Source organism: Gasterosteus aculeatus, chromosome 1 (assembly GCF_964276395.1).
Source record: "Gasterosteus aculeatus chromosome 1, fGasAcu3.hap1.1, whole genome shotgun sequence".
Lineage (NCBI taxonomy): Eukaryota > Metazoa > Chordata > Actinopteri > Perciformes > Gasterosteidae > Gasterosteus > Gasterosteus aculeatus.
Genome location: NC_135688.1, coordinates 5,024,227 through 5,049,870, shown reverse-complemented (window position 1 = coordinate 5,049,870; position 25,644 = coordinate 5,024,227). Strand labels below are relative to the sequence as shown.

Here is a 25,644-nt window from a genome sequence, read left to right as displayed (position 1 = left end):
CGCCTCCGTCTGCAATTCTTCTTCACGTTAGCCACAAATGCTGTAATGTAACTAGCCCGTCTTTCTGTCAGGTAAATGTATTCACAAAATGTTTTCCTTATATAAGTATATACATTATAGAAAATATTAATACAGTAGGCTATATACTGCACATATATAAGCATAATTCAATATATTTTCATATCCAAACATTATAATTAATTTACAGCTGTTTGGAGCCCTTCTCAATTGGGGCTCCAGGCTGTCTACCTTCTGCCTAATATTAAATTCTGCCCCAGGTTTCTGCAGCTCTACTATGTCATAGCAGCAGTATTGCTAAAGGACCCGAGGAAGCGGACAGTGAAGTTGTTTGCATGAGCCGTTCTCCAGAACTCCGCGAGCAGCAAAACCGCAATCATCATCTGATGAATCATCTGGCAGGAACCTGGTGTGAGTCACGACTTCCGCGTTCCCCGAGGTACCTTTTCACACGCAGTTTGACGGCTTGTCCAGGATCGCCACACTAAACAAACGTCAACTCATCTGCATGTCTCAATGGGCTTCATAAGATCAACCGACCAGGTTATGGTGAAACCCGGGACTGGAATGGTCCCTTTATTGATCCGTGTAGATACCTATTTTTAATTAACCTGTTTTCCGTCCTGTAAAATAATCAACCAGGAGAGTAAAGACCAACAGTCCGTCAAGGTGGAACTGCTGTTTCCTGGCTGATGGTTTATGGAGGAGGTATTTTTTGGGGGGGGTTTCCATTCGTGGCTACATCTGTATTATTTGTGAAAAAGGCAATAATTCCAGAAGGGAAGCTGACACAGACATTGGGGATTTGCGGTTACCACAAACGCTTACGCTTTTGGGGCCAGATTTCAGGAATTCACATGCCAATTTAGACAATTTCAGTAGAATAAAATGATGAAGTGCTATCAACAAAATTCTACTTTGTTCCACAAAGAATAACATAAATATGTACTGTATGTTTGAAGCAAAAATAAACTTGCTACTCCAGTTGCACTTGGACTGGAAAAGCCACTCAGTCAAGTTACAGTAATTGCGGTGACAGATGTGTCTTCGCACTGTTTGACTGGTGAAGCGTCTCGCTCAGGCTCAACCCTGCAGTTTGTATCCAGGGGCAGCATTAATAGTCCTTCCTCCTGGTGACTTGTCCCAGTTTTACTGATTCAAACCTCCAACCCTGCAGTCATACGGTCCACATATGTACATCCCGCATCTGTGCTGTCGCAGCCTCCTGAGGAGAAAAAGCTTTGTGCAGACATCTAATGTTCCGCCTTTGTCAGAAAAATATATTGCGTGTCCTCGATGAAGGGCAGCGCGAGGCAGCGCCGAGTCACAGCGGGTAACCGCCCATTTCTTCATTATACTTTAATCACGGTTTCTGGATTGGAAAAGGTGTCGTGGGGAAGTGGCGTTTTTTTTTCTTTTTTTTAAGTAAGTAAAAAAAAAGCACATACGTGCTTGTCTCCTTCGTCTGAGCCAGAGGACGGTGCAGATACAGAGCAGGAGGAGCAGCAGAAGAGCAGAGAGGGAGGACATTATTGCCAGGGGCACCACGCTGCAGACATCTTCCTCCTTCTCCCGCCCCACCTCTACAACTGAGGAGAAAAGGTCACATCAGTAACTTGAAAGAGAAGCGGTGTCGTTACCTCGTAACTCAATTACAGATTTGCAGACGCGGCGCAAAGAAAGCTGTGTTCAGCCTTGCGTTTAATATGCTGCTGTGTGAGCGAGGGAGTGGGTTTCATGAAAGTGTCACAACGACAAATGGAACATCACTGAGATAATGATGTCGTGTTTGTATTCTGAGCCTTAGAGAGCTTCTCTCATGTGACGCAAACGCATGCAGTCAGAGATCTGCCGCCTCTTTTCTGATCCCCTTCTCCTCTTCAAAAATAATGCTGAGTGATGATTAACAGGCTTCCCAAAAAGAGGGAGGGACCAAAAAATAAACAAGGGACAGTGAAACACACAAAGAGACCGATTCAAATACACGAGAAGGAAGGTAAAGTGTGCGTTTAATGTTGCGTCCTCTCACCCACTGTCAGACGGGCGCAGCTCTTCAGTGGCGTGAGCAGGGCAGACACGGACGCCAGACAAGACACATCTGAGCTCTTCGTTGCCATGATGTTGAGTTTGGTCGTTTCACTGCTGCTGATGTGTTTTGTCTCTTTCCCCTCAATGCCAAATACCAGAGAGAATTAGTTTAGTAGTTATTGTGTAAACCAGTGGTCCCCAACCACCGGGCCGCGGGCCCTTTGGTACCGGGCCGCACCACAGAAAGATTTTTTTTTTCTTTTTTTTTCTGAAAAATGTTTTATTTTGAAAATTTACACGGCAGTTTTGCCCACCAGCGAACACAGAGTGTGCGACTACTACACCCCCCCCGTCGGTTGTTCCGCCCGCAACGACTACTACCCCTCCCGTTATTCCGAGACCTTTTTGACCGGTCCGCGAAATATTGTCTGACATGGAAACGGTCCGTGAGGTAAAACAGGTTGGGGACCACTGGTGTAAACACTCAAAACAGAGCTGAAATTTAAAGTAACTGAGCAGGTGTTTCTTTTTTTTTCTTCTTGAGAGGCAGCCAAAGGCCGTGGCCATTTTAAATGCTGAGTTTTAAAAAACGGAACAAAGAAAGTGCCTGCCTGACTCTTTGGAGATGACCCAATAAAACGGTTCATTCTGAAGGCGATCAGTGTGGCCGTAGTTCACATTCACACCAATGTGATGAAGCTTAAACCATTTTGTTTGTGGTACTCGGCGCAAAACAAATATCTAACGTGGGAAAATTTCTTGGCATAAATTGTTCTAGAGACAATGACTGTACAGGTGTTCCATGAGAGATTTTTTCCAGGGATACTTGAAAAGAAAGTGGTTTTGCCGGTTGCAATGGAATGCGTTGACCACAATATAAGGCGGATAAACCTTGAGCTTAATAAGTGTTTTATAGTAAAACATCAGTTCCTCAGTTCTGAATATTGTCATAGTCAGAAGAATGTGTGCACTTACCTCTTTTTCTTTCACCTGCCATTGCACAGTGGGCGCAGGGTACCATCCTGCTGTTAGGCATTCAAACTGCACCCAGGAATCCTTTAAAGCCAACCTGTTGTCCCAAACGACTTTCACGCTGCCCGTCTCTGCAATCAGAATCACACACTTTTTTTTGTCCTATTCATGTGCATGTTAATGTACTTCTGAACAGTCCTGCATGCGTGAGTGTGAGTAGGTGTACGAGCATTAACGCCGGGAAGCAATCCATGAATTTCTGTCGAAATGCAAGTTGTTGCATCCACCCGTCTGTACCCAAAGGTGAGCAGCACGTCTCCAATTCGCCTGCTCGCTTACAAAAGACGGATTTATCATTCGTCCCGGGCGGCTGATCGCGCGTCTCAAAGTCTCAATTGCTTCAAATCCTTCGCCTCTTCTCCCTTTCATCTTCTTCCCTGCCAGCCAAATAAGCCACTTAAGGCCGAGGGAGATACAGTATCTCATATGTGAAGTCCATTGTCTGGCAGAATGAGAGGCTCTGAATGCAACCGACTATTGCTACAGACAGAAAGATAATTACAAAAGCGAATGACACGTCTGTGTTGATTCGGGTTCAAATCCTCTGCAATTTTGAACGCCTTATTGTCTCTCCCTTTTCATAAACAGCCGACCACATACCACCCTAATAAAAAGGGACTCTGGTCTGCTCTTAGAAAATGGAGGCTGGCGAGGAAAAACCAGCAGCCTCATTTGCACTGACTGACGAGGGGCTCCGGGGGAGATTGATAGATCTGAATAGAGAAAGGAACGATACCAGCACTCTCTCCCAAAGCTTCCATTTAAGTTACCCCAGGAGTACGGTTCCATAAGGTTGGTGAATCACTGTGGCAGACTGAGGCTGAGCGCCCCCAGATAACTCTAATGCCACTGATTCTTCAGCAGGGGTCCTCGGAGGGCAGCATTCAAACACTTTCACATGTCCGTCTCGAGGTTTGCTGTGTAAGCGGCACACGTTTTGTCCATTTACGAAAACCATATAACGTTCGCCCCGCGGGTGAATTTATTCCAACGAGAACGGCGCTGTGCTTCTACTCTTCTGCTGTTCAATCTGCTCTGATTTCTATTGGAGACTTTTCTGCAGCTCTGGCCTTCACTGCAGACCCTGTCGGAGTCAACAGCGCATGCAACCGTATTGATTTGCTCAAGTGTGTATGTGTTTGTTTGTGTGTGTGTGTGTGTGTGTGTGTGTGTGTGTGTGTGTGTGTGTGTGTGTGTGTGTGTGTGTGTGTGTGTGTGTGTGTGTGTGTGTGTGTGTGTGTGTGTGTGACGGAGAAATAAGGAGAGCAGGAGCAGCAAGCATGAGTGTGTTGTCACATTTAAATCATCTTCACGTTGGACAATTAAATCGGGGCGCGCGGATGACAGCACCCAGAGTCCCCCCCCCCCCCCCCCCCCCCGGGCGGCGGTGGATTCCTGGCTGCGCTCCAACAGTTTATTTGAAGCCGCAGCACACAAATCGCAGGCAGAGTTGCTGACTGTTAACCGGCCGTGCCAGGACGCACGATTAATCCAGAGGCCGTGTCAGGCCGCAGTGATCCTCTGCATCCAGACCAGAGGGCCTGATTCACCATGCACCACTTTTAATGGCTGCATGTGTCAGCGGGGATTTGTGGCGCTGGCAGCAACGGAGGCTCTCTCCCTAATATATCGGAGGCGATGGGTCATGGGTTTATGTCCTCAAGGTTTTTAACAGAGACGATGTTTGTGCGCTGATTCTTTCAGTTCAATTCAGTCTGCTCACACTGCAGCTCTTGGAGCTTCGCTGTAGTTGTTGGTCCAGCTTGAGGCGGGTCACCTACTTGGGAGTTGGAACGGCAGCATCGAGTGGGGAAGCATGTGTCAATAATTTTCTAAAATGTGGCATTTTTTCGTTAAGCAGTCTTGAACTTGAAACGACTTTGAACCTTCTTTTTTTAATTAAGTTTAAACATTGAAACATCCTTCTTTGTGCTAAAAATAATAAGCCTGGCTTTCCTCCCTCTAGCAAAAAGGAGGAAATTGCTTCACCTTTCCTGACCTCCACACCAATACTAATCATTTTTTTTCATCATCTCTAATTGTGTGTGGGTATGAAAATGTCCATGAATGGTCCGGCCAATTTAAGTGAATCTTCTCTAACTCGCTTGTTTAGACATTTTTTTCTTTGTCATCCCAATCGGGGAAGTCAGAACACTGCAGTGTTCTTCAGCTTGAGATATCAACATCATCAGAACTGCAGCGAGCTACTGATTCTCACAGAGTCCTGACTCTTGGGAGAGGAGGCCTGTAAATCCTGCTCTGCCTGGCATGCTCACAGCAGTCCAGCACTTTTCCGCCGGGTGTTTATAACTGAAGGCCAATCAATTCCAATCCCCAACACCATCCACACTGTCATCAACAATGTCACAGAGACCATCAAACACGCCTGGGCAACTGTACCCAACCTCACAGGCCCAAATGACCCCCTCCGCCCCCCCCCCTGATATTCACCGTGATTGATCATTGGGGTGTTTCTTCTGTTGCTAAAACTACAATCCTTAAATCCCCACTTCAAGTCAATAAAAAAAAGCCCATAATTAGGACGAGTGCCTTGAATTCGGATGCAAAATACAGACTAAAGAATGATTTGTGTGGTGGGTCGACAGAATCAATACGTTTTTACAACTACAGTGTAGTCCTTTTATTTACCTCCTTTTCGTTTCGTCAAGGTTAAATTGAGTGTGTTTCTGCACGCGCTCACACTGCAACAGTTGAGTCCAAATAGGCTTGTTTTGTTTTTGTTCAATGCGTTCAGTGTGTGTGTGTGTGTGTGTGTGTGTGTGCGCGCGCACAAGACTATAGTTCTATATAGTATAATATAGTTCAAGACTATATTCTAGACTATAGCAAGAATGTGCGTATTCCTGAGCGGAGCACAGAAACAGACCTTGTACAGACCTTGTACAAACAGGCTTGCTGTTTTCGTAGTAATACCCTGGAGATCACAGACCACTGAGCCCTCGTTGTGCCTCTCCGTCCTGTTGATGACCAACACCCAGCCGTCTCCGCTTTGCTCGGCCGTCACATTTGGGTGGACAGTGTTCAGGGCACCCGTCTTATTGGAGATGGTGAGAACCGATTTGCCGTTCATCAGCCACACCATAACGGTCCACTCGGGGAGGGAGGGCCTGCAGGTAAACCGGGCCTCTTTTCCTTTCAGGACCGTTAGTGTTTCAGGTGTCAGCGTCACCTGACCTCGGACTGCTGACAACCGACGAGAGACGGAAATAAAATACATTAGTCCTTCCATGTTTATTAAGCCCCAAGGTAAAACTTACCAACACTGCTGCTAATGTACCTGAAATAAATAGTTGGGAAATGCACTTAACGTACTCGCTTTGCTGTTGAGAGTTGGGACGATAGATTCCGCTCTGATGTCTCACACCAAATATGCAAGTCCAAAGCTCACTAGTTAATGCCTTACATCTTGTTTGTGTAATCCATACAAAAAGCTAACTGCGCATTACGGGAGAGACTATTTCCCAGCAGGACGCTGTTGTTTCCAGTCCTGTCATTAACAGTGAGGTTGCCAGGCAACCATCATATACTCAACCTTTTCGAACTAGTCCTTAAACAAGAGCGAATAAGACCAGTTGTGTATAAAAGTAATGCAAAATCACTTTTGACCTTTTCAGAAAATCCCTCGTAGAAGGGAAACACACAAGTGATCTATATTGTGAACCCAAACAGGTCAACAACATTCAAATGGTAAGTGCACAAGGAAGACATTTTAGAAGAATTGACATTACATTTTTGGAAAAAGAATTACTAACAAAATATTGGGGATAATTTTAGATTAAATAATAACATAGCCAGGGGGATAAATGGAAGTCGATGCGTTAAAGAAAACCCCTAACGAGGCTGGAGAATGAGTAACCAGCAAGTAGAGGCAATCGCTCAGGTTTATCGTTCAACACAAAAACTACAAAGGACGGTCAGTGTGCGTCACTTTTCAAACACATTTCCAATTACATTCAAGACATGAAGAGAGTGAGCAAAAACGGAAAGAGACAAAGAGAACAAGAAAGCCTTTGGGGCATAAAGAGACAAAAGAAGAGAATTAAACACCGTGGCTCTCAACAGAAGTGGGAGAACGCAGATTAATCCGTATATTTTGGTAAAAGGACACTGCAGCATTCTTCAGGGTAAACACTTTTACATGCAAATAAAATCTACAGTTAGACATAAATTAAGCATCTGTTTAGAACATTGGGCCTGATAAATAACGAGGCCTGCCAATAAGGCCTTTTCTTTGCACTGCAATTAGAAAATGGCATTTAGACGTGCTCCTTTTGGGACCATGAAGCACTGACTCTGCCTGACCACTGTCTTCATCCTACTGTGATGAACTAGCGCTTCCATACGATGTCCAAATCAAATTAACTTAACCAAACTATTCTGAAGAAGATGGATCACTAAGCCTTCTGATGTACCGGTAAATGCTTATATCGAGCACAACAAACCTCTGAATACGGCCGATAGTACGAGTACATCACTGGCCCATTGTTACAATCAAGGTCTCACCTTGAATTATGCATGACAGTAGGAGCAGGAGCAGATGAATGATGTCCATGTTTCATCAGTTGATCCAGTCAATCCATTGTTCAATGCTGAACGGACAGGAAATAAAAATAACTAAGTTATTACCCTACAGAAGAGGATCGTGATCTCAAGTCTTCAGTGATGCCAGCCTTCGACATTTAGGGGGGAAATCTTTCTACATGTGAAACACAAGATGCCATCACCGTTCCCACCGAATATTTTAAATTGACCTGGAATTCAAATAAATACAAGTGAGCTTTTATTTTGTTGGATTTAAATTAATTGTATTTATTATTAGCTCAACTTATCCGTGTGCATCCCTGTCTTTCTAAGCAACATTTTACAAATTATCTTTTTTGTCACAAAATAAAGCAATGCAATAAAATATGTGTTTATTGTATATGAGAAGTAAATTGAACATTTTTATAACTCAAAAAGTTCTTGTCAAGAGTTTTTGTATGCAATATGGTCATCTGTTTTTTATTTCCTTGTTTATATAAACAGGGTTTATAATAATATTAATTGTAAACTTAAATAAACAATGCTTTACATAGTTGAATTAAAAGATACAGCATAGGGTCGATGTGTTCTTGGCTTCGGAGGATGAAAAAAAATATATTATTTCAAATTTGTTTTAATTTAGCTGGGATATCCGTTTCTTGATCTCTGCCGATAAAATAAGAAAGTTATCATTTAGCACTGTGAAGAGTTCCAATTCAATTGCATTCATATCAGTTACATAGTTACCCAGTAAAATCCCTGAGATCTTTCACATGGTAAAAATGCACCTGTCTCTCAACCATTTCTTTCACACGCAGCGTCGAGCAGCAGCTTCTGAAAGTTCAAGTTGGACCGCAAATAACCATCGACGCCGCTGCGTTCATGTGCCTCACCTCAGTTTGCCGTCTCCGTGGTCGAGCACTCGGGGATCCACGCGGCGGATACTACCTCGGTGGTACCTGGTGCACAGCCATGTCACCCCAAACTGTCCTGTTAAATATTACCAAACTCAGCGCGCACTTTGCCCCGTGCTACACACTTAACTACACTACACACTGAGGTAAATATAGAGTGGCTCACACGGCACACAATAGAACCTTGTAAGTCCCCGGTTCCCGGGGGGGGCCTCGGACCTCCGCCCTCGTCAAATCAATGGCTTTGGACACACATGGATGGTGTATCAGCTGGGTAAACGGGTCAGATGTACAGTAAGAGGTGCAGGTAGTGTTGGTGTAGTCAGTCCGTCCACCTCTTTGGACCAGCCTGAACTATCTCAACAACATTCATGTTCCCCAGGAAATACTGCTTGTAACTACGAGTTTGGGGCTTTTGGTGAAGTTTTTGATTGGGACAGAATGTGACATCTGAGTAGTTGAATCACAAGTTTCAGTTTCCGGGTTGGTAGTATCAGCAAGTTGCCAAAATGAATGTGTACAAGCACTGAAAGGTTAGTTTGGCCCCTCAACTACTGGCGCTAATTATAAAATTGAAGCCGGCAATGAGCAGAAATAACATGGTGAAGATGGTAAACATTATACGTGCTACACCTCAACGCGTTAGCGTTAGCATGCAACCTCGCTCATTGTGTTGCTAACAGGTCTTGTTTTAACAACGTTTGGCTAGTAAAGCATTTTATTGTATGTTTTTTTGGGTCATTTATAAAATGAGGAACACAGATTTGTTAATACCAGTGAGCTGCTTGTTGCATCTTTTTTTAAATGACCAAAGTAAACGCCTTAATGTTCTCGGAAACGTACTACAGCCCAGTATACCCTGTTGACAACTTGTGTTGTAAAGTACAATGCCTTTGCTAAATATATTTTTCTATGGTGTCGTGTGCCTCCCTCCTCATTTTCCCGGGATCTCTATGGACAAAGCATTTAAGTATTTTCCTGTTTGGCTGTGGGCTGCTGACCCTGCACAATGGCCCACTGAGCTATAAATATGTCAACATACAGCTTTGTACAAAATAAAGGAATAGAACCACTGAGGCTTATTTTTATACCACGTCTATTTTATTGCATTTCCTATTGCATCCAAGACTTAGTCACAAGTTTCACTCCTCATTCAACAAAGTGCATTGATTCGTCAGCAGTATCGGAAGACGTAATTGTAGCGGCGGTGGCGTAGTTTGAAATACACGCATAGTCTTTTCTCATGTGGACGTTAGAAGTCTTACTTTGCATTTATACATTCACTTGGTGGAAAGAGTCGACAAGGCACGACATTGGTGAAACTGCTGAACACAGAAGATAACCTTTGTATCTGAAGTAGGCCACTAGCTAAGAAATGCCACGGTAATATTCTTTGTAAAGGTCACTGTCTGTTTGAGTTAGAAAACTAGGATTTCTATAAGTGAAACATGAGAAATATGTGAGTCTAACAAAATAACTGTTTTGCATTTTACAAAATCTACTCATTAAAACAGACAACCTCTAGGCTACTCTGCACACTTTCATTACAGTCTCTAAATGCAGAATATAAAAATTAAGTCAACATTGCAGTCAAAAGGGAAGAGGGTTGTGGGGCAAATGTGGGTTAGGACTTTTCACTTTGGACGGCGCCTTCGAGCACATGACGGACAGTTTCCAGTGGGGTCCAGTGGGGCATCGGGGAGAGGTGCAGGGGTTCAAGCGTCAGGGGTCGGGGAGAGACGTAACGGGAGGCTCCTTCGGGCTGAAACACAAGGAAAAACGGGACACAAAGCTAAAAAAACGAGGTCACACATTTTCCAGTAGACGGTCTGCGGTGGCTGCTGCGCCGGTGCCACCCAGCGCGCCCGCTGCTCCGGGGGCACGTGTGAAGCTCACTTAGCAGCCTCCGCTAACGAGGCGTGACAGGGGCTCGCAGGGTTTGGGAGAAACAGTTGAGGGAAGAGAAGCTCGCTCTGTGGCCCTAAATGCACGAGGTCACTGACGCCTGACATGCGGCGAGGGACTTAAAGACCTGCTTTGAAGATGAGGATTATTATTATCATCATCAACATCATCATCACTGCCTCAGAGGAACAAAAAAAAAAAAAAAAAGAGGAACTTTGGGATGTTTTTGTGTTGTGGATCCCCCCCGCATGGAGTGTGCTCACTGAGCCTGTGTGCTGGCTGGAGCCAGTGGTGGCCGTCCCTTGTAAATAAGCTTCTGCATTATTTAGTGTAACCTCCGAGTGAACACCTCAAAGTGCAAGTCGACGGGAATAAACAAACGAAAGCACAATGGAGAACACCCCGATGAGGCAAGGAGAGCGTCAGCGTGAGATTCGTGCCTCTTGTGTGTAAAGGGGAGAACGTTACGTGGCAGTGAATGCTACACCGCTGCTTCAGAGGCAAAGGACACAATGAGGATAAAGCAGAGGGGGTTCGAGTAACCGTTTGTTATTAGCCTTTGATTTAATGGCAGGGTCAAGAGCCACACAAAAGCAAAACACAGTTTAATTAATCTGGTTATATAAATGACAATAATCCGAGCAACACCCTATTGGTGCTCCGGTGTTTCTAATTCCCACAATGTGCTACTGCCCTCCAGTGGCGGAGCAACAGCACCGTCATGAAGCTGTGGGGGGAGAGAGAGAGAGAGAGAGAGATGTTGTACCTGGATAGTAGCAGGTCGGCATCAACGAGGTCCTTCGGCTTTAACTACTCAGTCTCTTCCTCCTGTTAAAAGAAAGAATCACGTATGAATGACAAATTCTCAAGAATCTGTTCAAATCTGCTTTTTTCAACTGTTTTGAGTTGTTATGGGATTATAGCCGCTTAGGTTTTAGAAACATTGAATAATTCAGTAAGACTTGGTGCAGTGTGTGTTGCTTGTTGTGTGATCACGTCGTCCCGGGCCCCCGGGTCAGATCCCAGTCAGTGAGTTTGGCTGTAACCTCAGTGGACTTAAGACAAACAGATTAGGTACCGTTGGATCTACTTAGTTTGTTGCACAAACTAAAAGCAATCATGATTCCTCAAACAGATTGAATAAAAAGAGCCGAAAGCTTGTCTTTTTTCTTATTGCTCTTCTAAAATCAGTAGTAACGGAGTCTGAATAAAGTGTGTTGTGTCCCCCACATATCCACAAGCTTAATACGAGCAGAAGAACATTTCCTGGAGGCATCTCAAGCACAGGCAGCTGTTCAGATGTGACAGAATGTATTTGACCTTCTTGCTGTAACACCACCTGTGTTTCCTCCAAGTCTCCTTCTTCTTCTTAAAAGAAAAGAGAAGACAAGGGATCGCGTGATGCCGCGGTCCGGATGACAGCGAGGCGAGAGGACTTCGCGTGCTGGTGTTTGTGGGGCGGGTGGGTTAAAAATGGAGAAGAAGTAACCCGAGAGAGGTGCGGCCCACAGCGGGGGGCGAGAGAGAGGGAGCTAATCCCCCACAGGGTTCTGTTTATTACCAAGTGACCTAAGTGAGACCAGGGTGGTGCTCAAGACGGTGCACCGCAGGGGAGGATTCAGTAAACAACTCGCGCTGACGGACAAAAGGGAGTTGACGTCATTTTCTATAATAAGACGCCACAATCACTTGATTCCATCCTGTGGTACGAATTAAAGATGCTATCGCACTGATCCACGTGACCTGGAAACAGATTAGGCAGCGGTTCACAACCCAGCGGGTCATCTGACGTTACTAAATATTTTTCTGTGGGTATTTTTTCCCTCCTACTGCTGCAAAACCACATGAAGTGCTCCATCTCAGCCATGCTCTTTGGACCTTGTCGCATCCACAAAACAGAATATATGTACATACCTCTTGTGCTTCAGCCTCTTCTTCTTCCTACAGAAGAGGGAAACATGTGGCGTTTAGTAATTTAATGTCACACAGCGGGCAAGAGGATCACGGTTATACGTCCTTCAGAACAGATGGTCACTATGTGGACTCGCATTTTTGATACTACACTGAATCCAACGGTTCAAGTGAGAATGTTGTAGTGTTTCTCATGCGGCACACCATCAGCAACAAATCCATGCAGCTCACAAAGAAGGACCCGAAATTCAACCCGGCCTAAAATACACAGGACTCCTAAAACCACAGAAACAACCTCACAGCCTTGTTGGTCTGGCCCCTGCAAGAGAATCGGGACAATACGACAAAGGTGGCGAGCAAAGAAGGCGAGGCAAAGCACTGAAGCATACAGGACAAGAAAATGAGGCCGGGGGCTGGAATGTCTCAGAGAGAGGTGGAGCTCTTTTCACACATCGAAGGACATTTTATCAACTGGACTTTTGCTTGGTCTTTTCTAATCCTGCTGTCTGGTCCATTTCAAATTCACTTGGAAAGTTTAAGTTAGAAGCAGAACGTCGAGACGCGTCACTTTCTTCACAAACGAGTCCCAACAAAGCAAGCATGCCCCTCATAGCCTCATACCGTGTAAGAACACAATGTGTGATATAACGCATAGGTTTGGCTTTGGGAGTGTGTGGTGCTCAATGTAGCCGCAGGTGTTCCCGTAAGTGCAGAAACGGAGGACTGAGTCATTGTTCTCTCATCTGGAGAGCATGGGGACACTTTTCAGAGATCTTTTAAGTTAGTCAATCAAACTGGAACTGTTAACGTGCATGTGTGAAAAACAAGATTTTACAAAATTGAGAGACATGTCTCCTCTAGAAGAGAGAGAGGACATCCCTGTGTGTAAGTGCATGCTCAGGCGTGTCTATGTGTCTATGCGTCTATGTGCTTGTGCGAATGCAAACAGGGATGCAGAAGTCAACTTCTAAGTCCATTGCACACCAACTACAATGCAGTACCAAACTAATGACGTTTAAAAAAGGCTCTTTAAATTGATTCTTGCATTGGCAGTGTTGTCACGACAAGCACTGGAGGTCATACTTTCAATCATCACTGCATTTGTGAGTGGACACGACACACACTTGAGGTTGCGAGCAAAAACCTCTTGGTATGGCCCACAGTGTTGTCCTCAATCTTATTCTGACTCGTCACTCCTTGGTGGTTTAAAGTCTAATAGTAATCCAGCGAAGGAGACATTTTTCAGGGAATGTTTGACAGTCTTCAAGTGATGAAGGAAGCGGTAAAAAAGAAACTGAGGAATGATCGGGCCAGGTTAATAAAGAAACAAGTGAATCTACCTCAAGCTGCCGAAGCTCTTCTTCCTCCTAGGAGTGAATAACAGATAGCAGGTCAGCCGGCTGTGTGGGGAGCAAAAGAGCAACACGGGCATGCGCTATGGAGAAGTCTCCTGATTTGGAATGGAAAACTACATGGGGATGGTTGAGGTTGTCTGGAGGCAGCTACAGAAACTGGGGAGAAATGAGGAACGGGATGTTAGCAGGAAGAGCGGGAGGCGGATGGGAGCAGAAGTGATGAGGAGCGAGAGAGGAGAACGGAGAAAGCGAGCACATTAAAAAGAGTACACAGATGAGGGGGAACAGCAGGCCAAGCCCATCCCACCCCGAAACCAGAGCAGCCCTCCGCTCATCGCTGCACCATCAAACCCACACTGCCGATGAATACGCGGAGGAGCCGCGGAAAGAGCCGATCGCCGACGAACAGTTACCTCCGACTGCAAATCCTCTTCCTCCTGGAGGGAGCAAAACCAAGAGAAAAACAAAGGGCAAAGAAAGGGGTCAAAGGCCGTGCACGAAGAACAAGACTGCAGCAGGACCCCTGAAAGTGATGCAGCTAAGTCGATTGAATCAGTGGACCAGAACACAAACCCCAAATGTCTTCTTTATATGCTTTTCCCAGTGGTGTGAAGATGGAAAACAATGGTTGATCTGAATATTTAATATTAAGTGCTACAAAAAAAAGTGTTAATCATTCAAATGCCTGTGCACAGTCAAGGGATGCATGGATAAATAAATACTATGCCATTGGACTGAAAAGGAAAGGAGTGGGACGTTAGAGGTTTGCATTGGATCAGCTGAGACTTGCTCACATTATCAAGAAAAAGGGTTATATATATTTCATCAAATTTCACGTGAGCATTAATTGAAAACAGCATGCGTGTTTCAGTAAGTAACTCCAGTCAAAAGGGGAAGAGAAGTCCTCATTAATGGAAATTCTCTGGGAGTTTCTTAAAACCACTGTGAACGAAAAATCCCACAGCACCTTGAGAAAACGCTTTTGAAAAAAACCTTATTAATCTGTTAGTCATCATTGATTTAGACGAGATGTTCAGATCCCCAGAAGAAGACATCGGTGTGTTTGTGAACCTTTGATAAACCTACCTGTTCTTCTTCTTCTTCCTCCTCCTCTTCTACATCCTCTGCTTGGGCCTGCTGACAAAAGAAACACAACTATCAGCATCATACATGTCAGACTGTGCTACAGTACGGACTTAACCCCCCCACACACACACACACACACAAACTTTATTCACACTAAAACACAACAGCATCCACAGACGCTCACTGAACCACAGACAGGAGAAGTTTGGAGTCTGAGGGAAAAGACCTGGAGCAAGGTGGTTAATAGTAATCGGGTATGTGCAGTGAAATATGGGATGGAAGACAAGACATACAAAGACACATGGTGGGAAACCCCAAAAGAAACAGACAATAGGTTACCAAAAGACGGTGGAAAGGTTAAATGTCCATTGGTGAAGAGGAGAGTTACACATTTTGGGGGTTACTGCAGTACGAGGATCACAGGCACTCAAAAAGTGAAGGGAAATCCTTAATATGGTAGAAAAGGACATTTAAGGGACAGTAGAGGGAATGATGGGAAGGTGAAGGAGAAGACATTAAATCCAAAACATCCAGGGAAGTTGAGGAGAGGCCAAACGGCGGGAGGTTGGATCGCAGTTGAGGGGCAATTACAGTTTCTTCTGTGATCCCGTCTGTGTCTTCCTCCTCGTCTCCTTGCGTGACTCCGTCCTCCGCGGTCTCTCCATCTGCTACCTCCTCCTCGTCACCCTCACCTCTCTCCTCTTCCCCGTCGGCTACCTGCTCCTCCTCCTCCCCGTGTGCATTCCCATTGCGCTCCTCCACTGGAACCTCCTTATAGGGAGGCGAAAAAACAACAACTGAGGATCAGGGGAAACGAGCGAGCTGGAACGTGAGCGGTCGTTCGAGGCAGCGGTCCCACAACTAAAAAGACGGTCAGCTCCTCGGTAGGAGAGGATCGGAAAACTGCAAAGGTGAGTTTTCAGCAATCCTGTGGATAAAACAGAGGAGGGGTAGAAGTGGAGAGCACTTCTGTCGGTACTTCTTTTACGAAAACGCCTTTTTGTCCCGTGTGAGAATAATTGATTGCCTCAAAGTTGAAGAGTTGGACAACAGTTTGTTATGTGGCAGATTGTCGCAGAATGAACAACTTCATCGGAGAGCTAAACAAGTCAGCGCCAAGCTAGCTGTTTGCATCCGTTTCCAGTCTTTGTGCTAAGCTAAGCTAAGCAGCTGATGGCTGTAGTTTAATAGATTTCCATTTTAACGATGTTTGATACAGGATTTAGATTCTACTGTAGAACGTGAAAAAATGTCTTTTGTATATTCAGATCTCGACCTAAATGTCTAAATTAAATTGTAGATGTCTGAAACCGGAAAGAGTCACATCCGTAGTTCACTTCTCAGATATCTGTAGCAGAACCGTAGACATCTGTAATCTGATATCTGTGACGAGAAACCTTGTACACTGGAAGGGCAGAAATAGTTTCAATCTTACAGGTCAAAATGTCAAATCAGACAAATCTAAAATTAGGTTTCGAGCAGTCAAAATGCAGTTACAGATCCTCGACATGAAGCGCTGAATAGACACGACGACATTGCAGGTGCTGCAGTGAAATGACAGGACCAGCAAGGATTATCGTTTGGGAGGAAAAATGTTAGAAGGTGACTGAAAGAATAGAAAACAATACATGCTTTTTGTTTTGATTTTTAAGTTCACATTGGATAAGATCACAAAAAATTTACAAAAGAAAACCAATTATATCTCAATGTGCGGAACTCCCAAAACAGTGAGCTGTGATGAGAGGAAGTTAAGAGTGCGCTCAGGTCGACGGGTATGGAGAGAAGTTACTGTCGGCTGGGTGGAGAGGAAAAGTTAAGACACACAGGAGAGGAAACATGAGGGGGGGTTAGGAGGGGGTGAAAGTATCGACGGCATTACTATTGATTCATCGAGGTTCTCCTCGGCATTAGCTTCATCGCCGCGGGTCCCGTTCTCAACCGCGAGAGGCGTCTCGGCCTGTCCTGCCTCCTGGGTCAATGAAATGATCCGGTTTAACCAAAGTGCGTCACACAGAATCAGGGCTTGAAAATACACAAGATCGCCAGCCAATATGTCCCCTCTGCTCAGAAAACACAAGATTTGCATTAACGTCAACAGGTTTAAGGTTTCATCTGTATACACGCGCTATCCGTTGCAGTGCCCATGAATTTTGTCACGGGCGTCACGATCTGACGGCGTGACGATGTGCGTTGTGCGGCGCTTCCCGGGCTGTCAGGCTGCGTTGTGCCGCACGGAGATGCGTGTGCAGCATTGTGGATTAGGTTTAAATGATGTTTCTGTCCCACGTGGGCTGTAAGCGAGATGTATGCATGACATAGTAATAAAAACAATCATTATCATATTTACTGCTATTCGATGTTCATTTCAAGCCCCATGCACACTTTGAAATTGTTTAATTAATATTCCATACATAGTTGAAGTGATTTATCAAGCAGAAACAATATATACGCTTTTTGTTCCGCTACACAGCAGATTTACAGTCTGTCATAACGGGGATAAAATGACATTTTTTTTAGTTCAGAATAAAACAGTTCCAACCTTTGACCCGGGAGGAGGAGGCAGCCCCAGGAAGGAATACACCGCGTTGTCCTCCTTGGCATCGAAGAATGTTTCATAATCCTGCGTAAAAAAAAAGAAAAGAGAACGTCCTTTAGCAGCTCACCGCATCTTCTATTCCGCCTTCACTCATCGTGCGGATTTATTTACAAATGCCGGTAAACCGAAAGAGCGCCAAAGACGCGCCTGCGCACGCACCCCGCAGTAGTCCTCCTCGTTGAAGATCTGAGGCGGCAGGGGGATGCCGTTGGCGGGCTTCTTCTCCTCCGGGACGTTCTCCCTCATCCACATGCGGTTGTCCTCGTTGCAGGCGATGTCCAGCTGAGCGTAGTCCACTTTAAGGGCCTCCAGGAAGCCGACCACGTCTTGCTGCTTCTTCTTGATCTGGGAGGCGGAGGAGACAAATTTCATACTGGTTTTAAGAAAATCTGTGCAGATTGCACAGCGTGTTGTGAGGGGGGAAACGGCTTTTATGTTTACCTTCAAAGATGGAAATTTGATTTTAATGATTCTAACTGTCCCCCTGCACCAAACTTAAACAATGACTATGTTGATATTTAATTAGTCGGCAAATATCTCGCTGCAGATTGGATATATTGCTATTTCGGACTGCTGGTTTGGCAGGAAACGTAACAGGAAGAAATCCGTTTGGCTCCATGGTTAAAGTGATGGTCTTCTACAAATGAGACCAAACAAATAATCTACTAATCTACTAATTTGGTAATTTCTTTTTTTTTTAATCCCAACAAAATGCAGCCAGGAGGACAGAACCAGACTTTCAATGCTGGGACACCACGCAAGTCAGCCACCTCTGTGCTTAATTAGCTTTGTCAAAAAGCCCATCCAGAAGATGAATTCCGCCTCTCTATAGTGCGTAAACATTTACTCCAACATGTATCTGATCACAAGCACTGCGACGACAGGCTGTTCGTGAGGGCCGGACACCGGTTCTCTCTCCGTATCGGGGCTCCGGGGCTGCGAAACACTTTTGGAGCCCCTGCGGTAAAAAACAACAATAAAGAAGTTCCCCTTTGTGAATCGCATCGACTTGCGAGGTAACTAAAAGTACCGTAACACCACCGAAGAATACAACTAAGCATCCGCCACTCAACATTATGCGACAAATCACAGACAAGTGTTCTTCTGGTCGGTGTGAGGGAAAGTTCTGCTCGGTTTTAGTGTCTCCAACTCGGAGGGAGGTGGTGGTGCTGGTGGTGGTGGTGGTGGAGGGGTCGAGAGGAACGGGCCGAATACTCACCGCCGTGGACCCCGACGCGGACGCGAGAAACACTTTGATAACCATTTTTTCGTTACAATAAGTGTCGCGGAGCAGGCTTGTTCAACGAGTAGGGTCTTAAAGGAGCAGGCGGCCTCCTCTATTATTAGAGCTCACCCGGGACGGACACACACACACACACACACACACTGCTGCGGCTATTTTGGTCCATTGGCTCCGTTGGCGCTGGATTGGCGGCTCCGGCCCCTCGAGGCGCAGCACCACACCGGCTGATTGGCAACTTCAGCTGTCCGTCGGCGCGCGGGGGGTGGGGGGACGGTGGAGTCCGTCCTCATGTCCCCCGCCGAGTGCATATATGGACAGAAATAGCACTGACCGCCACTACAGGCTGTCGGGCTTCGCTCGGGCCCGTTTAGGGCGACAAATATTAGGTGCCTTTATTTATCTTTTGACATTTCAATTAATCATTAAACATCATTTCATGTTTTGAAGCAGAAACGGTTTCCCTCGAAGTTTTGAGACGTTTTTAAAACAATGTTTCCTCTGGTTACCGTGACAACCGTGGTGGTTTTTCAGTCATTTCAAAAGAGGCCCCTAGCAACCGTTTTTAAACGATGCACCGTTAGCCTCGCTGCTAGCTAGCTAGCTTACACGTGAATGACCTCCACTGTGAGCAGCCTGCACCAGGAGAGACAGATTATTTGCATGTAAAGGTATGATGCTTTTATTGTCTCAGGCGACAGCAATACACCTAAGAAATTGTGATGGAGGAAATGTTCAAAGGTTTTTCTTATTCAATTCTAAACAACAGTTATAGATTTGATTAAACTCAGAAAATCACTATGAAATTGGTTTATTCACCCTTGAAAGCTGTTGGTAAATTATCATTTCCATCATAAATTACATTTACTTTCTGTAAAATTAGGGATTTCCTTTCCAGAGGAGAGGAAGTGAAGTAAAGAAGTGATGCAGAGCCAGCGGCATGTTGCTCACGTGAAGGAGGGGGACAGTGATGTTGTGATATCCAGCAGTGACACCTCCAGATGGTCCTCTCCCTGCAGACTGCAAAGTGACTCAAATAGATCAAACTACACATCTGACTTTGAAGACCAGGATGACACGCTTACAGACAAGGGCCCAAAAGCAGAGACATCAGACACGTGCAGAAGAAAAAAAGGCATTTTTTAAAACATGCTTCACTAGCTGTGGGATAGAACTTGTGTTGTCTATGCGTACAAAACGTATACATGATGATGAAATTCACACTATTGTGTGCTTTTCTCTTCTTTAGGTAAAAAATCACAAGGGCCCAACAAGCAAAAGACAAACCACGCTGCAAACTGCAATGTTATGAAGTTGCCTCCAATTAAGCGCCAGCAGGTGTCAAAGCCGGGCATCCTGTCCGCCGACTTGAACTGCATCGGTGACCTCAATAACCAGGTGCGGGATCTGAAGCGGAGGCTGAGCGAAGCCAGGACGGAGAACAAGCTGCTGAAGAGGCTCCAGCATCACCACACGGTGGCGCTGGAGCACTTCCAAGAGTCCAAGAGCAGCTTCTCCCAGGTTGGTTGGTTTGGTCCTTTTGGTATCACCGCTCACATCTGAATCATTGGCCATAAAAATGGCTTGTGGTGGGAATTGCTTCATCTGCGTGAAACATTTCCCCTACATCTGCTCCCATTTGAGATTCAATTAAAAGTTCCTCTGTGAATGTTTTTTTTTTTAGCACCACAGCATTTTTTCAATCATTCCTCTTGACGCCATTCCTATTCCCAGATCCTCACAAACCACAGCAACGAGGCCCGCGGCCTGCAGGGGTTGCTCCGCGAGGTCCGCGCCTGTCGTGACAATCTTGCAAGGCGGCTACAAAGTACAGAAGACCAGTTGCAGCGCACACAGACCGGTCTCCAACACTTGCAGCAGCTCAGTCAGGACCACAGCCTGCTGGAGAGGGAGGAACTCACCATCCGGCTAACCTGGGCCTCTGCAGTGCTGGAGGACAAGGACAAGCGGATACTGGTATGGAGGAGCCGGAGGGTGGGGTAGTGGTGGGTGATACTGGTTTGAGTTAAATAGGATACTGGTCTAAGTTAAATATCTCTGGGGTAGTCAGGTGAGAGTGCAGATCTCATAGCATCACTTAGAAATGTGTGGATGTCAACACAAATAAACTGCGCGTGTTCATTCGCTTTTCTTCTTATACGCACTATCTTAGGACTTGGAGAAGAATCTTGAGTTGTGCCGAGCCTCGTTCAGTCGACAAATAGCTACTGAACAAAGAAAGATCAGCGAGGCGAGAAACACATCCTTCCATCTGCAAAGGCAAATAAGTCAGTTAAACAAGGGAATCCAAGTAAGTCCCACAGACCTGTTTCCCAGGCGATATTCTTTACAGGACTAAACATACCCTAATCCTTGTTAACATACAGTATTGTTTATTCTGCAGGCCCTTCAGCGTGGTGGTAGCAGTTATGCAGGGGATTGCATCCCATAATGACAATGTTTGCTTTATTCTACTTAACATCAGACTACGTTTGAGTTTTCCATTCGTTTTTGGATTAGCGAACGCCACCCGAGGGCTCGTTGCTTTTGTTTGATGGTGTTTTCTCAACTTGGTGGTCTACAATCACCCTGAAAATCCAAATATGGTGAATTGAATTTTCTAGACGTAGATTCAATATATCAAGTATATTTTGTTTGCCCTTTACAGGATAGAGAGCGAGTACTGGAAACACACAACATCTACTCCCACAGGTTCCGAAAAAGACCTTCCAAAAAAGGTAAATAATACTTTCAGTTTGGTCATATTGCATTTGTTGTGTCTCAGTTTCATCAGAGATTTTTTTTCGGATATACAGAAAGAAAAAGCAAGATGGTTCAAACAGATGGATTGGTCTTCCCCACAGCGGTCGGGAGTTTTCCGATCTTAGAATATACGGAGACGGAGGAGAGGCTGGAGGAGCTGGGGAGGTCTGGGAACCAGGTAGCATTTAAGTACTGTGTGGGCTGCCCACTAAAACTATTTTATTTTATGAGTAATTTCTGATATTTGCATCAACATTTTAATCATACTTTATTAAATATGGATGTATTTATTTTGCTGTACACTTGCACCCCCAGCTTTAATGGGCTCAATCCTGCTTTGATATAGTGCTCTTGTCGTCTCATTTGTGGGGGGCTCACATGGGTCGTTTAATTTGGAAAGGACTTAAACATGAAATGTGCAAACTCATCAAACCTCCTAGCCTCACTTTCCAAGTTCTATTAGACACAAATGAGGTATTGAGGCAAATACATTCAAATGAATCAATTATCAATCTATATTTCTGGAGGGTATTGAAATTCATATTTTTAGTCATTTATGCATTTGTTTTATTATCCAAGATTTTTAAGATTTTGCTCTCACCAATAAATCCTTTATATCATTTCAGCGTTGTCACAATGCAGTGCAGGTGTCGTTGGTTATAGGAAATCCAGAGAAAGAGGTTGCTGAAAAAGTTTCATTAGAAGTGGATCACCCAAGGGAAACTGAGACATGTGCAGGTGAGCACTTATTCATAGCACCATAGTGGTATTAATCCACCAACAACTTTCTCAGGAAAGACAACGCACACCATGAAGAGGACACTTACTATGGCGTCTTTTTAATGGAACTAAACAGGTGTGTTTCATGCAAGTTGTGCAGTATTTTTATTTTTATTTTTAAAATGTTTTCAGACACCAGTGATCAGAGTAATTGTTTGGAAGGGAGCTCAGGACATCAAACGGAGGAAGAGTGTGCCAAAGCCAAAGAGGTTAGGGTGTTGGAAGGAGAGCAGAAAACAGAGGGACACGAGAGCCAGACGTCCCCGATATCAAACCGGTCTCTGAATTTGACTGAACCCGAGAGAAAAGAATACAAGCTCTCAAAAATCAGACACATCTTCCCACAATCAATTGAGAACCTGTACAACGGAATACCCGTCCACAGCAGAGTGGACTTAAGGTCCTTCTCCAACCACCAGGAGCCCAATCAAGGTGGAGACCACCAGCATTGGGATTTGTGAACTTTGTCCTCCAGCTGGGGAGAAGGAGATCCAGGAGAGGTGAAGCAGGCAGAGAGAGAGAGTAGAGCCGAGTAAAGACAATGATTTAGTGTCTAGACATCAGAGCGGAGCTCTCGAATGTCAGAAACACTTGCTGCCACATAAAGAAGAAACAGGAATAAGGAGATTTCGTCTGTAGTGGCAAAAGATGTTGTGGTATTTAAGTATAAAGTATTCCTCTGAATGAATTATTGTTTGACCAAATGCATTGTTTTAGTCTTTTTCAATTGAAATAATAATAACATTACAATCTTTTCTTGATGTTTTATTTTCTTAAAAAGGAATCTCAACATTTCAAAACCACTCTTTTGGTCCAATTCTGTCAAAACATTTTCAAAAACATAAAAATTCTCAAAGCCCCAAAAAACAAGTTGCAATATGAGTCAGACAATTACACAGTGGCCTGACGTGGCAGAAAATAAATTAACACAAATAAAGGCTTTCATCAACTGAATTTTTAGCGACACGTTAAGAGAACCGGAGCGTTGGACCCTCTAGCTGACAGCATGGAGACCCAGCGAAACCACTTTGTTACAAACCACCAGCCAGCATGTGATTCCCACTCCACCTGAAGGGAAGGAACAGCTCAATCCATCACCAGAGTAAAGCAACCTAGGCACACACATCAGCATCTTCTCAATCATTACAACAAACTACCAATTAAAACGTCTATAGTTATATACTATATAATTATAGAAGGGTTTTGGATGGTTTTCTTTTATTCTATCAAAAATAAAGAAACAACACAATTACCTGCAACTCCTGTTGGGAAGGCCACCAGGCGCTCCACTGGGGCAATCCATTTACTAGGGACCACTGTCACAGGATCAGAGTAATACTTCCATATCAAGGAGATCATCAGAGCCGCCTGGCAAATAAAATAAATGTCAATATAATTAGCTAAAGTTATTTATTAGCTTCATATTCCCCTCGTAAATGGGTCAGAATTACTTGCAAATAACGTGGCTGTGTGTCAAACAGATGGTCCGTACTTACGTATTTGGTACTTGAGTAGCTGTGTGTCCCTCACAGTTAAGAAATGAGAATCTATAATCAATTGCATTTGTGCTTCTCACGGTTCCCACCTACCTGCAGTATATAAAAGACGATGTTCACCACCCATTTCATCTTGGCTTGTTGCGCTGTTCTCGATTTCACTGCAAAAGGTCAGAAAATACAGCGCTTTTAGAGTCTCTATGAGAGCGGAAGAGCAAACTCAAGGGCTGGAGAGAAAATAGTCACACGCTTGTAGAAGGTACAAACATTTTTTTATGATTAACCAGTTTTGATGCAGCTAACCAGGTTGAATATACTTTTTTTTTTTTTTACAGGTTGACCTCAAGAGAAATAAAATCACTTCCAATCACTACCAGTCTTTGCTCAGCTGTTCCCACTGTTCCCCGTGTTTCATTCTAACCCAGTAACCACTTCAGTGTAACGGATGGTGGTTTTTGGTTGATCTGTGAACCTTTATGGGCTGGACTGAATAACAAGAACACAGATACAAAACAAATGCACCTGCAATTAACACTTTTGTGTTGAAGTTGTCCCATAACTGTTGAGACATTGTTGCTGTACGTAGATATTATGTTTGGAATGTTTTACTTTTGTGTCTCACCATGTGTTTTCAGCTTGTCTGTCATCTTGTTGATTTTGCGCTCGAGTCTGGCATATCTAGCAAACTCATCCATCATGCTGATCGAGGCCTGCTCCTTCTTCATCTCCTGGACTTCGGTCCTCATCTCACTCTCCTGCTCAGCATCTTTCTGCACCATCTTCGAGAGCTGGAAAGAAGCAGAGAGACTATTACTGAGTAAACAAAACTGTTGATTCATTTATGGGGAGCTCAATGGTCCTCCTGGAAAATTAAAGGTGGTTATTATATCGACCGCCATTTAGATTTCCATTTATTTAGGATATGTTCTTTAGCAGGTAACGCCACAGTTTCCCAACGTTACGACACCCCCCCTTTGACTTCTGAACAATTATGTGGCACAACATGTTCGCCGTTAAAGCAGGATCCCGGTTAACCCAACCCACTTGGCTGTAGCTAGGCTGTTTAAAGCTAACGGTTAGCTACACCGGTAGCTAGCCACGAGCTACAAGCTAAGCTAACGCTCGTCAACAACAGCCTGCCGACTGTGAGACGAAGCTAACGCGACGCGAGTCGGGCCGCGCTCCACGACACGGGTTATCGCTTTCAGCGCGTGCCTTTAAGGCACACGCGTGATGTGCTCGAGGGTCCTACTCACGAACGAGGATATGGTCGGCAGGAGGATTTTCATGAGATTGCACAAAAAAACCGACCCCAGCACAAGGAGCCACGCATAGCCGGCCGCCATGTTTGTTTCTCCGCTCAGCAGCGGTGGAGCTTGCAGCAGCAGGGCGACGTTACAGTGAAAGTTGCATAAGTAATTAGGCCGTTCTGGTTATTCTGGTAATGGCGGTTTAATTACGAGCAACGTCGTTCCTACGACGGCAGTGGCCACATTTGTTTTAACGTTTGCGTATTACAACGCCCGTAAAACCTCCAACATAAGATTGTAATGTACAATTGTCCCACGTGTGCACCGTCCGTGTTGATTAGTAAGACATGCGTCGCAGTGAGATCCTTTTCTGTGGGATTCATCCTCCCATATAGAATGTATACGTGACGCCCGTGTGCATTGGGTATTCAAAACAAAACCAAGAAGACGACCCACACACAAGGAGCTTTGTTTGGATATTTCTTTGTTCGCGCCTGTGCATCTCGCATCTAATGCCCCAAACATGTACGTGGTTGTTGTTGTTTTTTTCTGCCTTCTTCCTTGCACGCACCCTGGGCACGGGGCGATTAAAAAGTGAGCGCAGGCCCGGTCCGACTGATTGGCACGCCACCCTGCCCACACAGGTAACATGTTGTGGTTCAAAATCGCGTTGCCTCGGCCGCGAAGCCAATCACCGGGAGCGAGGGGCGGGGGACAGTCTCTCCCTG

At 44.9% G+C, this 25,644-nt stretch overlaps 4 protein-coding genes across 43 annotated transcripts in view; 1 reads left to right on the top strand and 3 right to left on the bottom strand.

The window, feature by feature from the left end:
* Positions 1-25,644, bottom strand: part of igsf5b (immunoglobulin superfamily, member 5b) — a 39,644-nt gene that overhangs the window by 4,223 nt on the left and 9,777 nt on the right. For 5 of the 7 annotated variants that reach the window (XM_040189220.2, XM_040189236.2, XM_040189252.2 and 2 more), the window contains exons 1-6: positions 8,514-8,693; positions 7,603-7,688; positions 5,977-6,282; positions 3,022-3,149; positions 2,048-2,186; positions 1,467-1,607 (exon numbers count right to left, since the gene is read on the bottom strand). In XM_040189220.2, coding sequence (XP_040045154.2) covers positions 1,467-1,607; positions 2,048-2,186; positions 3,022-3,149; positions 5,977-6,282; positions 7,603-7,651 — 763 coding nt within the window. In that variant the 5' untranslated portion in view covers positions 7,652-7,688; positions 8,514-8,693. Of the gene's footprint in view, positions 1-1,466; positions 1,608-2,047; positions 2,187-3,021; positions 3,150-5,976; positions 6,283-7,602; positions 7,691-8,513; positions 8,694-25,644 lie in introns of those variants that run through there. The other 2 variants (XM_040189228.2, XM_078108847.1) reach the window with 2 other exon arrangements.
* On the bottom strand, positions 9,614-18,825 carry sh3bgr (SH3 domain binding glutamate-rich protein). Of its 30 annotated transcripts, none has more exons than XM_040174399.2 (11): positions 18,607-18,825; positions 17,547-17,732; positions 17,331-17,411; positions 16,671-16,760; positions 15,383-15,562; positions 14,792-14,842; positions 14,119-14,142; positions 13,691-13,717; positions 12,354-12,380; positions 11,206-11,267; positions 9,614-10,296 (listed from the first exon to the last, which is right to left on the bottom strand). In XM_040174399.2, the coding sequence occupies exons 1-10, from the start codon at positions 18,649-18,651 to the stop codon at positions 11,250-11,252; spliced, it is 729 nt and encodes a 242-aa protein (XP_040030333.1). In that variant the 5' UTR covers positions 18,652-18,825; the 3' UTR covers positions 9,614-10,296; positions 11,206-11,249. The 30 variants fall into 30 exon arrangements, with proteins under 30 accessions (XP_040030333.1, XP_077964982.1, XP_077964985.1 ...); XM_078108856.1 differs by having other exon boundaries at positions 14,792-14,839; XM_078108859.1 differs by lacking the exon at positions 13,691-13,717.
* On the top strand, positions 18,789-22,925 carry LOC120817786 (lebercilin-like protein). 2 transcript variants are annotated; one of them, XM_078108835.1, is made up of 7 exons: positions 18,789-20,148; positions 20,362-20,604; positions 20,801-20,938; positions 21,296-21,365; positions 21,444-21,568; positions 22,017-22,128; positions 22,303-22,925. In XM_078108835.1, exons 1-7 carry the CDS (start codon positions 19,936-19,938, stop codon positions 22,629-22,631), a joined length of 1,230 nt encoding a protein of 409 aa, XP_077964961.1. In that variant the 5' UTR covers positions 18,789-19,935; the 3' UTR covers positions 22,632-22,925. The 2 variants fall into 2 exon arrangements, with proteins under 2 accessions (XP_077964961.1, XP_077964968.1); XM_078108842.1 differs by lacking the exon at positions 20,801-20,938 and having other exon boundaries at positions 18,937-20,148.
* get1 (guided entry of tail-anchored proteins factor 1) lies at positions 22,923-25,567 on the bottom strand. Of its 4 annotated transcripts, none has more exons than XM_040174408.2 (5): positions 25,373-25,567; positions 24,289-24,454; positions 23,760-23,827; positions 23,424-23,538; positions 22,923-23,238 (listed from the first exon to the last, which is right to left on the bottom strand). In XM_040174408.2, exons 1-5 carry the CDS (start codon positions 25,565-25,567, stop codon positions 23,165-23,167), a joined length of 618 nt encoding a protein of 205 aa, XP_040030342.2. In that variant the 3' UTR covers positions 22,923-23,164. The 4 variants fall into 4 exon arrangements, with proteins under 4 accessions (XP_040030342.2, XP_040030354.1, XP_040030364.1 ...); XM_040174420.2 differs by having other exon boundaries at positions 25,377-25,557; XM_040174430.2 differs by lacking the exon at positions 25,373-25,567 and adding an exon at positions 24,978-25,319.

Excerpts from the sequence above, each read along its gene's own strand:
- sh3bgr (XM_040174399.2), bottom strand. The coding sequence starts at position 18,651 with ATGGTTATCAAAGTGTTTCTCGCGTCCGCGTCGGGGTCCACGGCG. Across the intron at positions 17,412-17,546 it reads ACGAGGAGGACTACTGCGGG|GATTATGAAACATTCTTCGA; the intron begins GTGCGTGCGCAG and ends TTTTTTACGCAG. Across the intron at positions 12,381-13,690 it reads AAGAGCTTCGGCAGCTTGAG|GAAGAAGAAGAGGCTGAAGC; the intron begins GTAGATTCACTT and ends CCTCTTCTGTAG.
- get1 (XM_040174408.2), bottom strand. The coding sequence starts at position 25,567 with ATGTTACCTGTGTGGGCAGGGTGGCGTGCCAATCAGTCGGACCGGGCC. Across the intron at positions 23,828-24,288 it reads AGACAAGCTGAAAACACATG|TGAAATCGAGAACAGCGCAA; the intron begins GTGAGACACAAA and ends GACCTTTTGCAG. Across the intron at positions 23,539-23,759 it reads TCGTCTTTTATATACTGCAG|GCGGCTCTGATGATCTCCTT; the intron begins GTAGGTGGGAAC and ends TTTATTTGCCAG.
- LOC120817786 (XM_078108835.1), top strand. The coding sequence starts at position 19,936 with ATGAAGTTGCCTCCAATTAAGCGCCAGCAGGTGTCAAAGCCGGGCATC. Across the intron at positions 20,605-20,800 it reads ACAAGGACAAGCGGATACTG|GACTTGGAGAAGAATCTTGA; the intron begins GTATGGAGGAGC and ends GCACTATCTTAG. Across the intron at positions 20,939-21,295 it reads AGTTAAACAAGGGAATCCAA|GATAGAGAGCGAGTACTGGA; the intron begins GTAAGTCCCACA and ends TGCCCTTTACAG.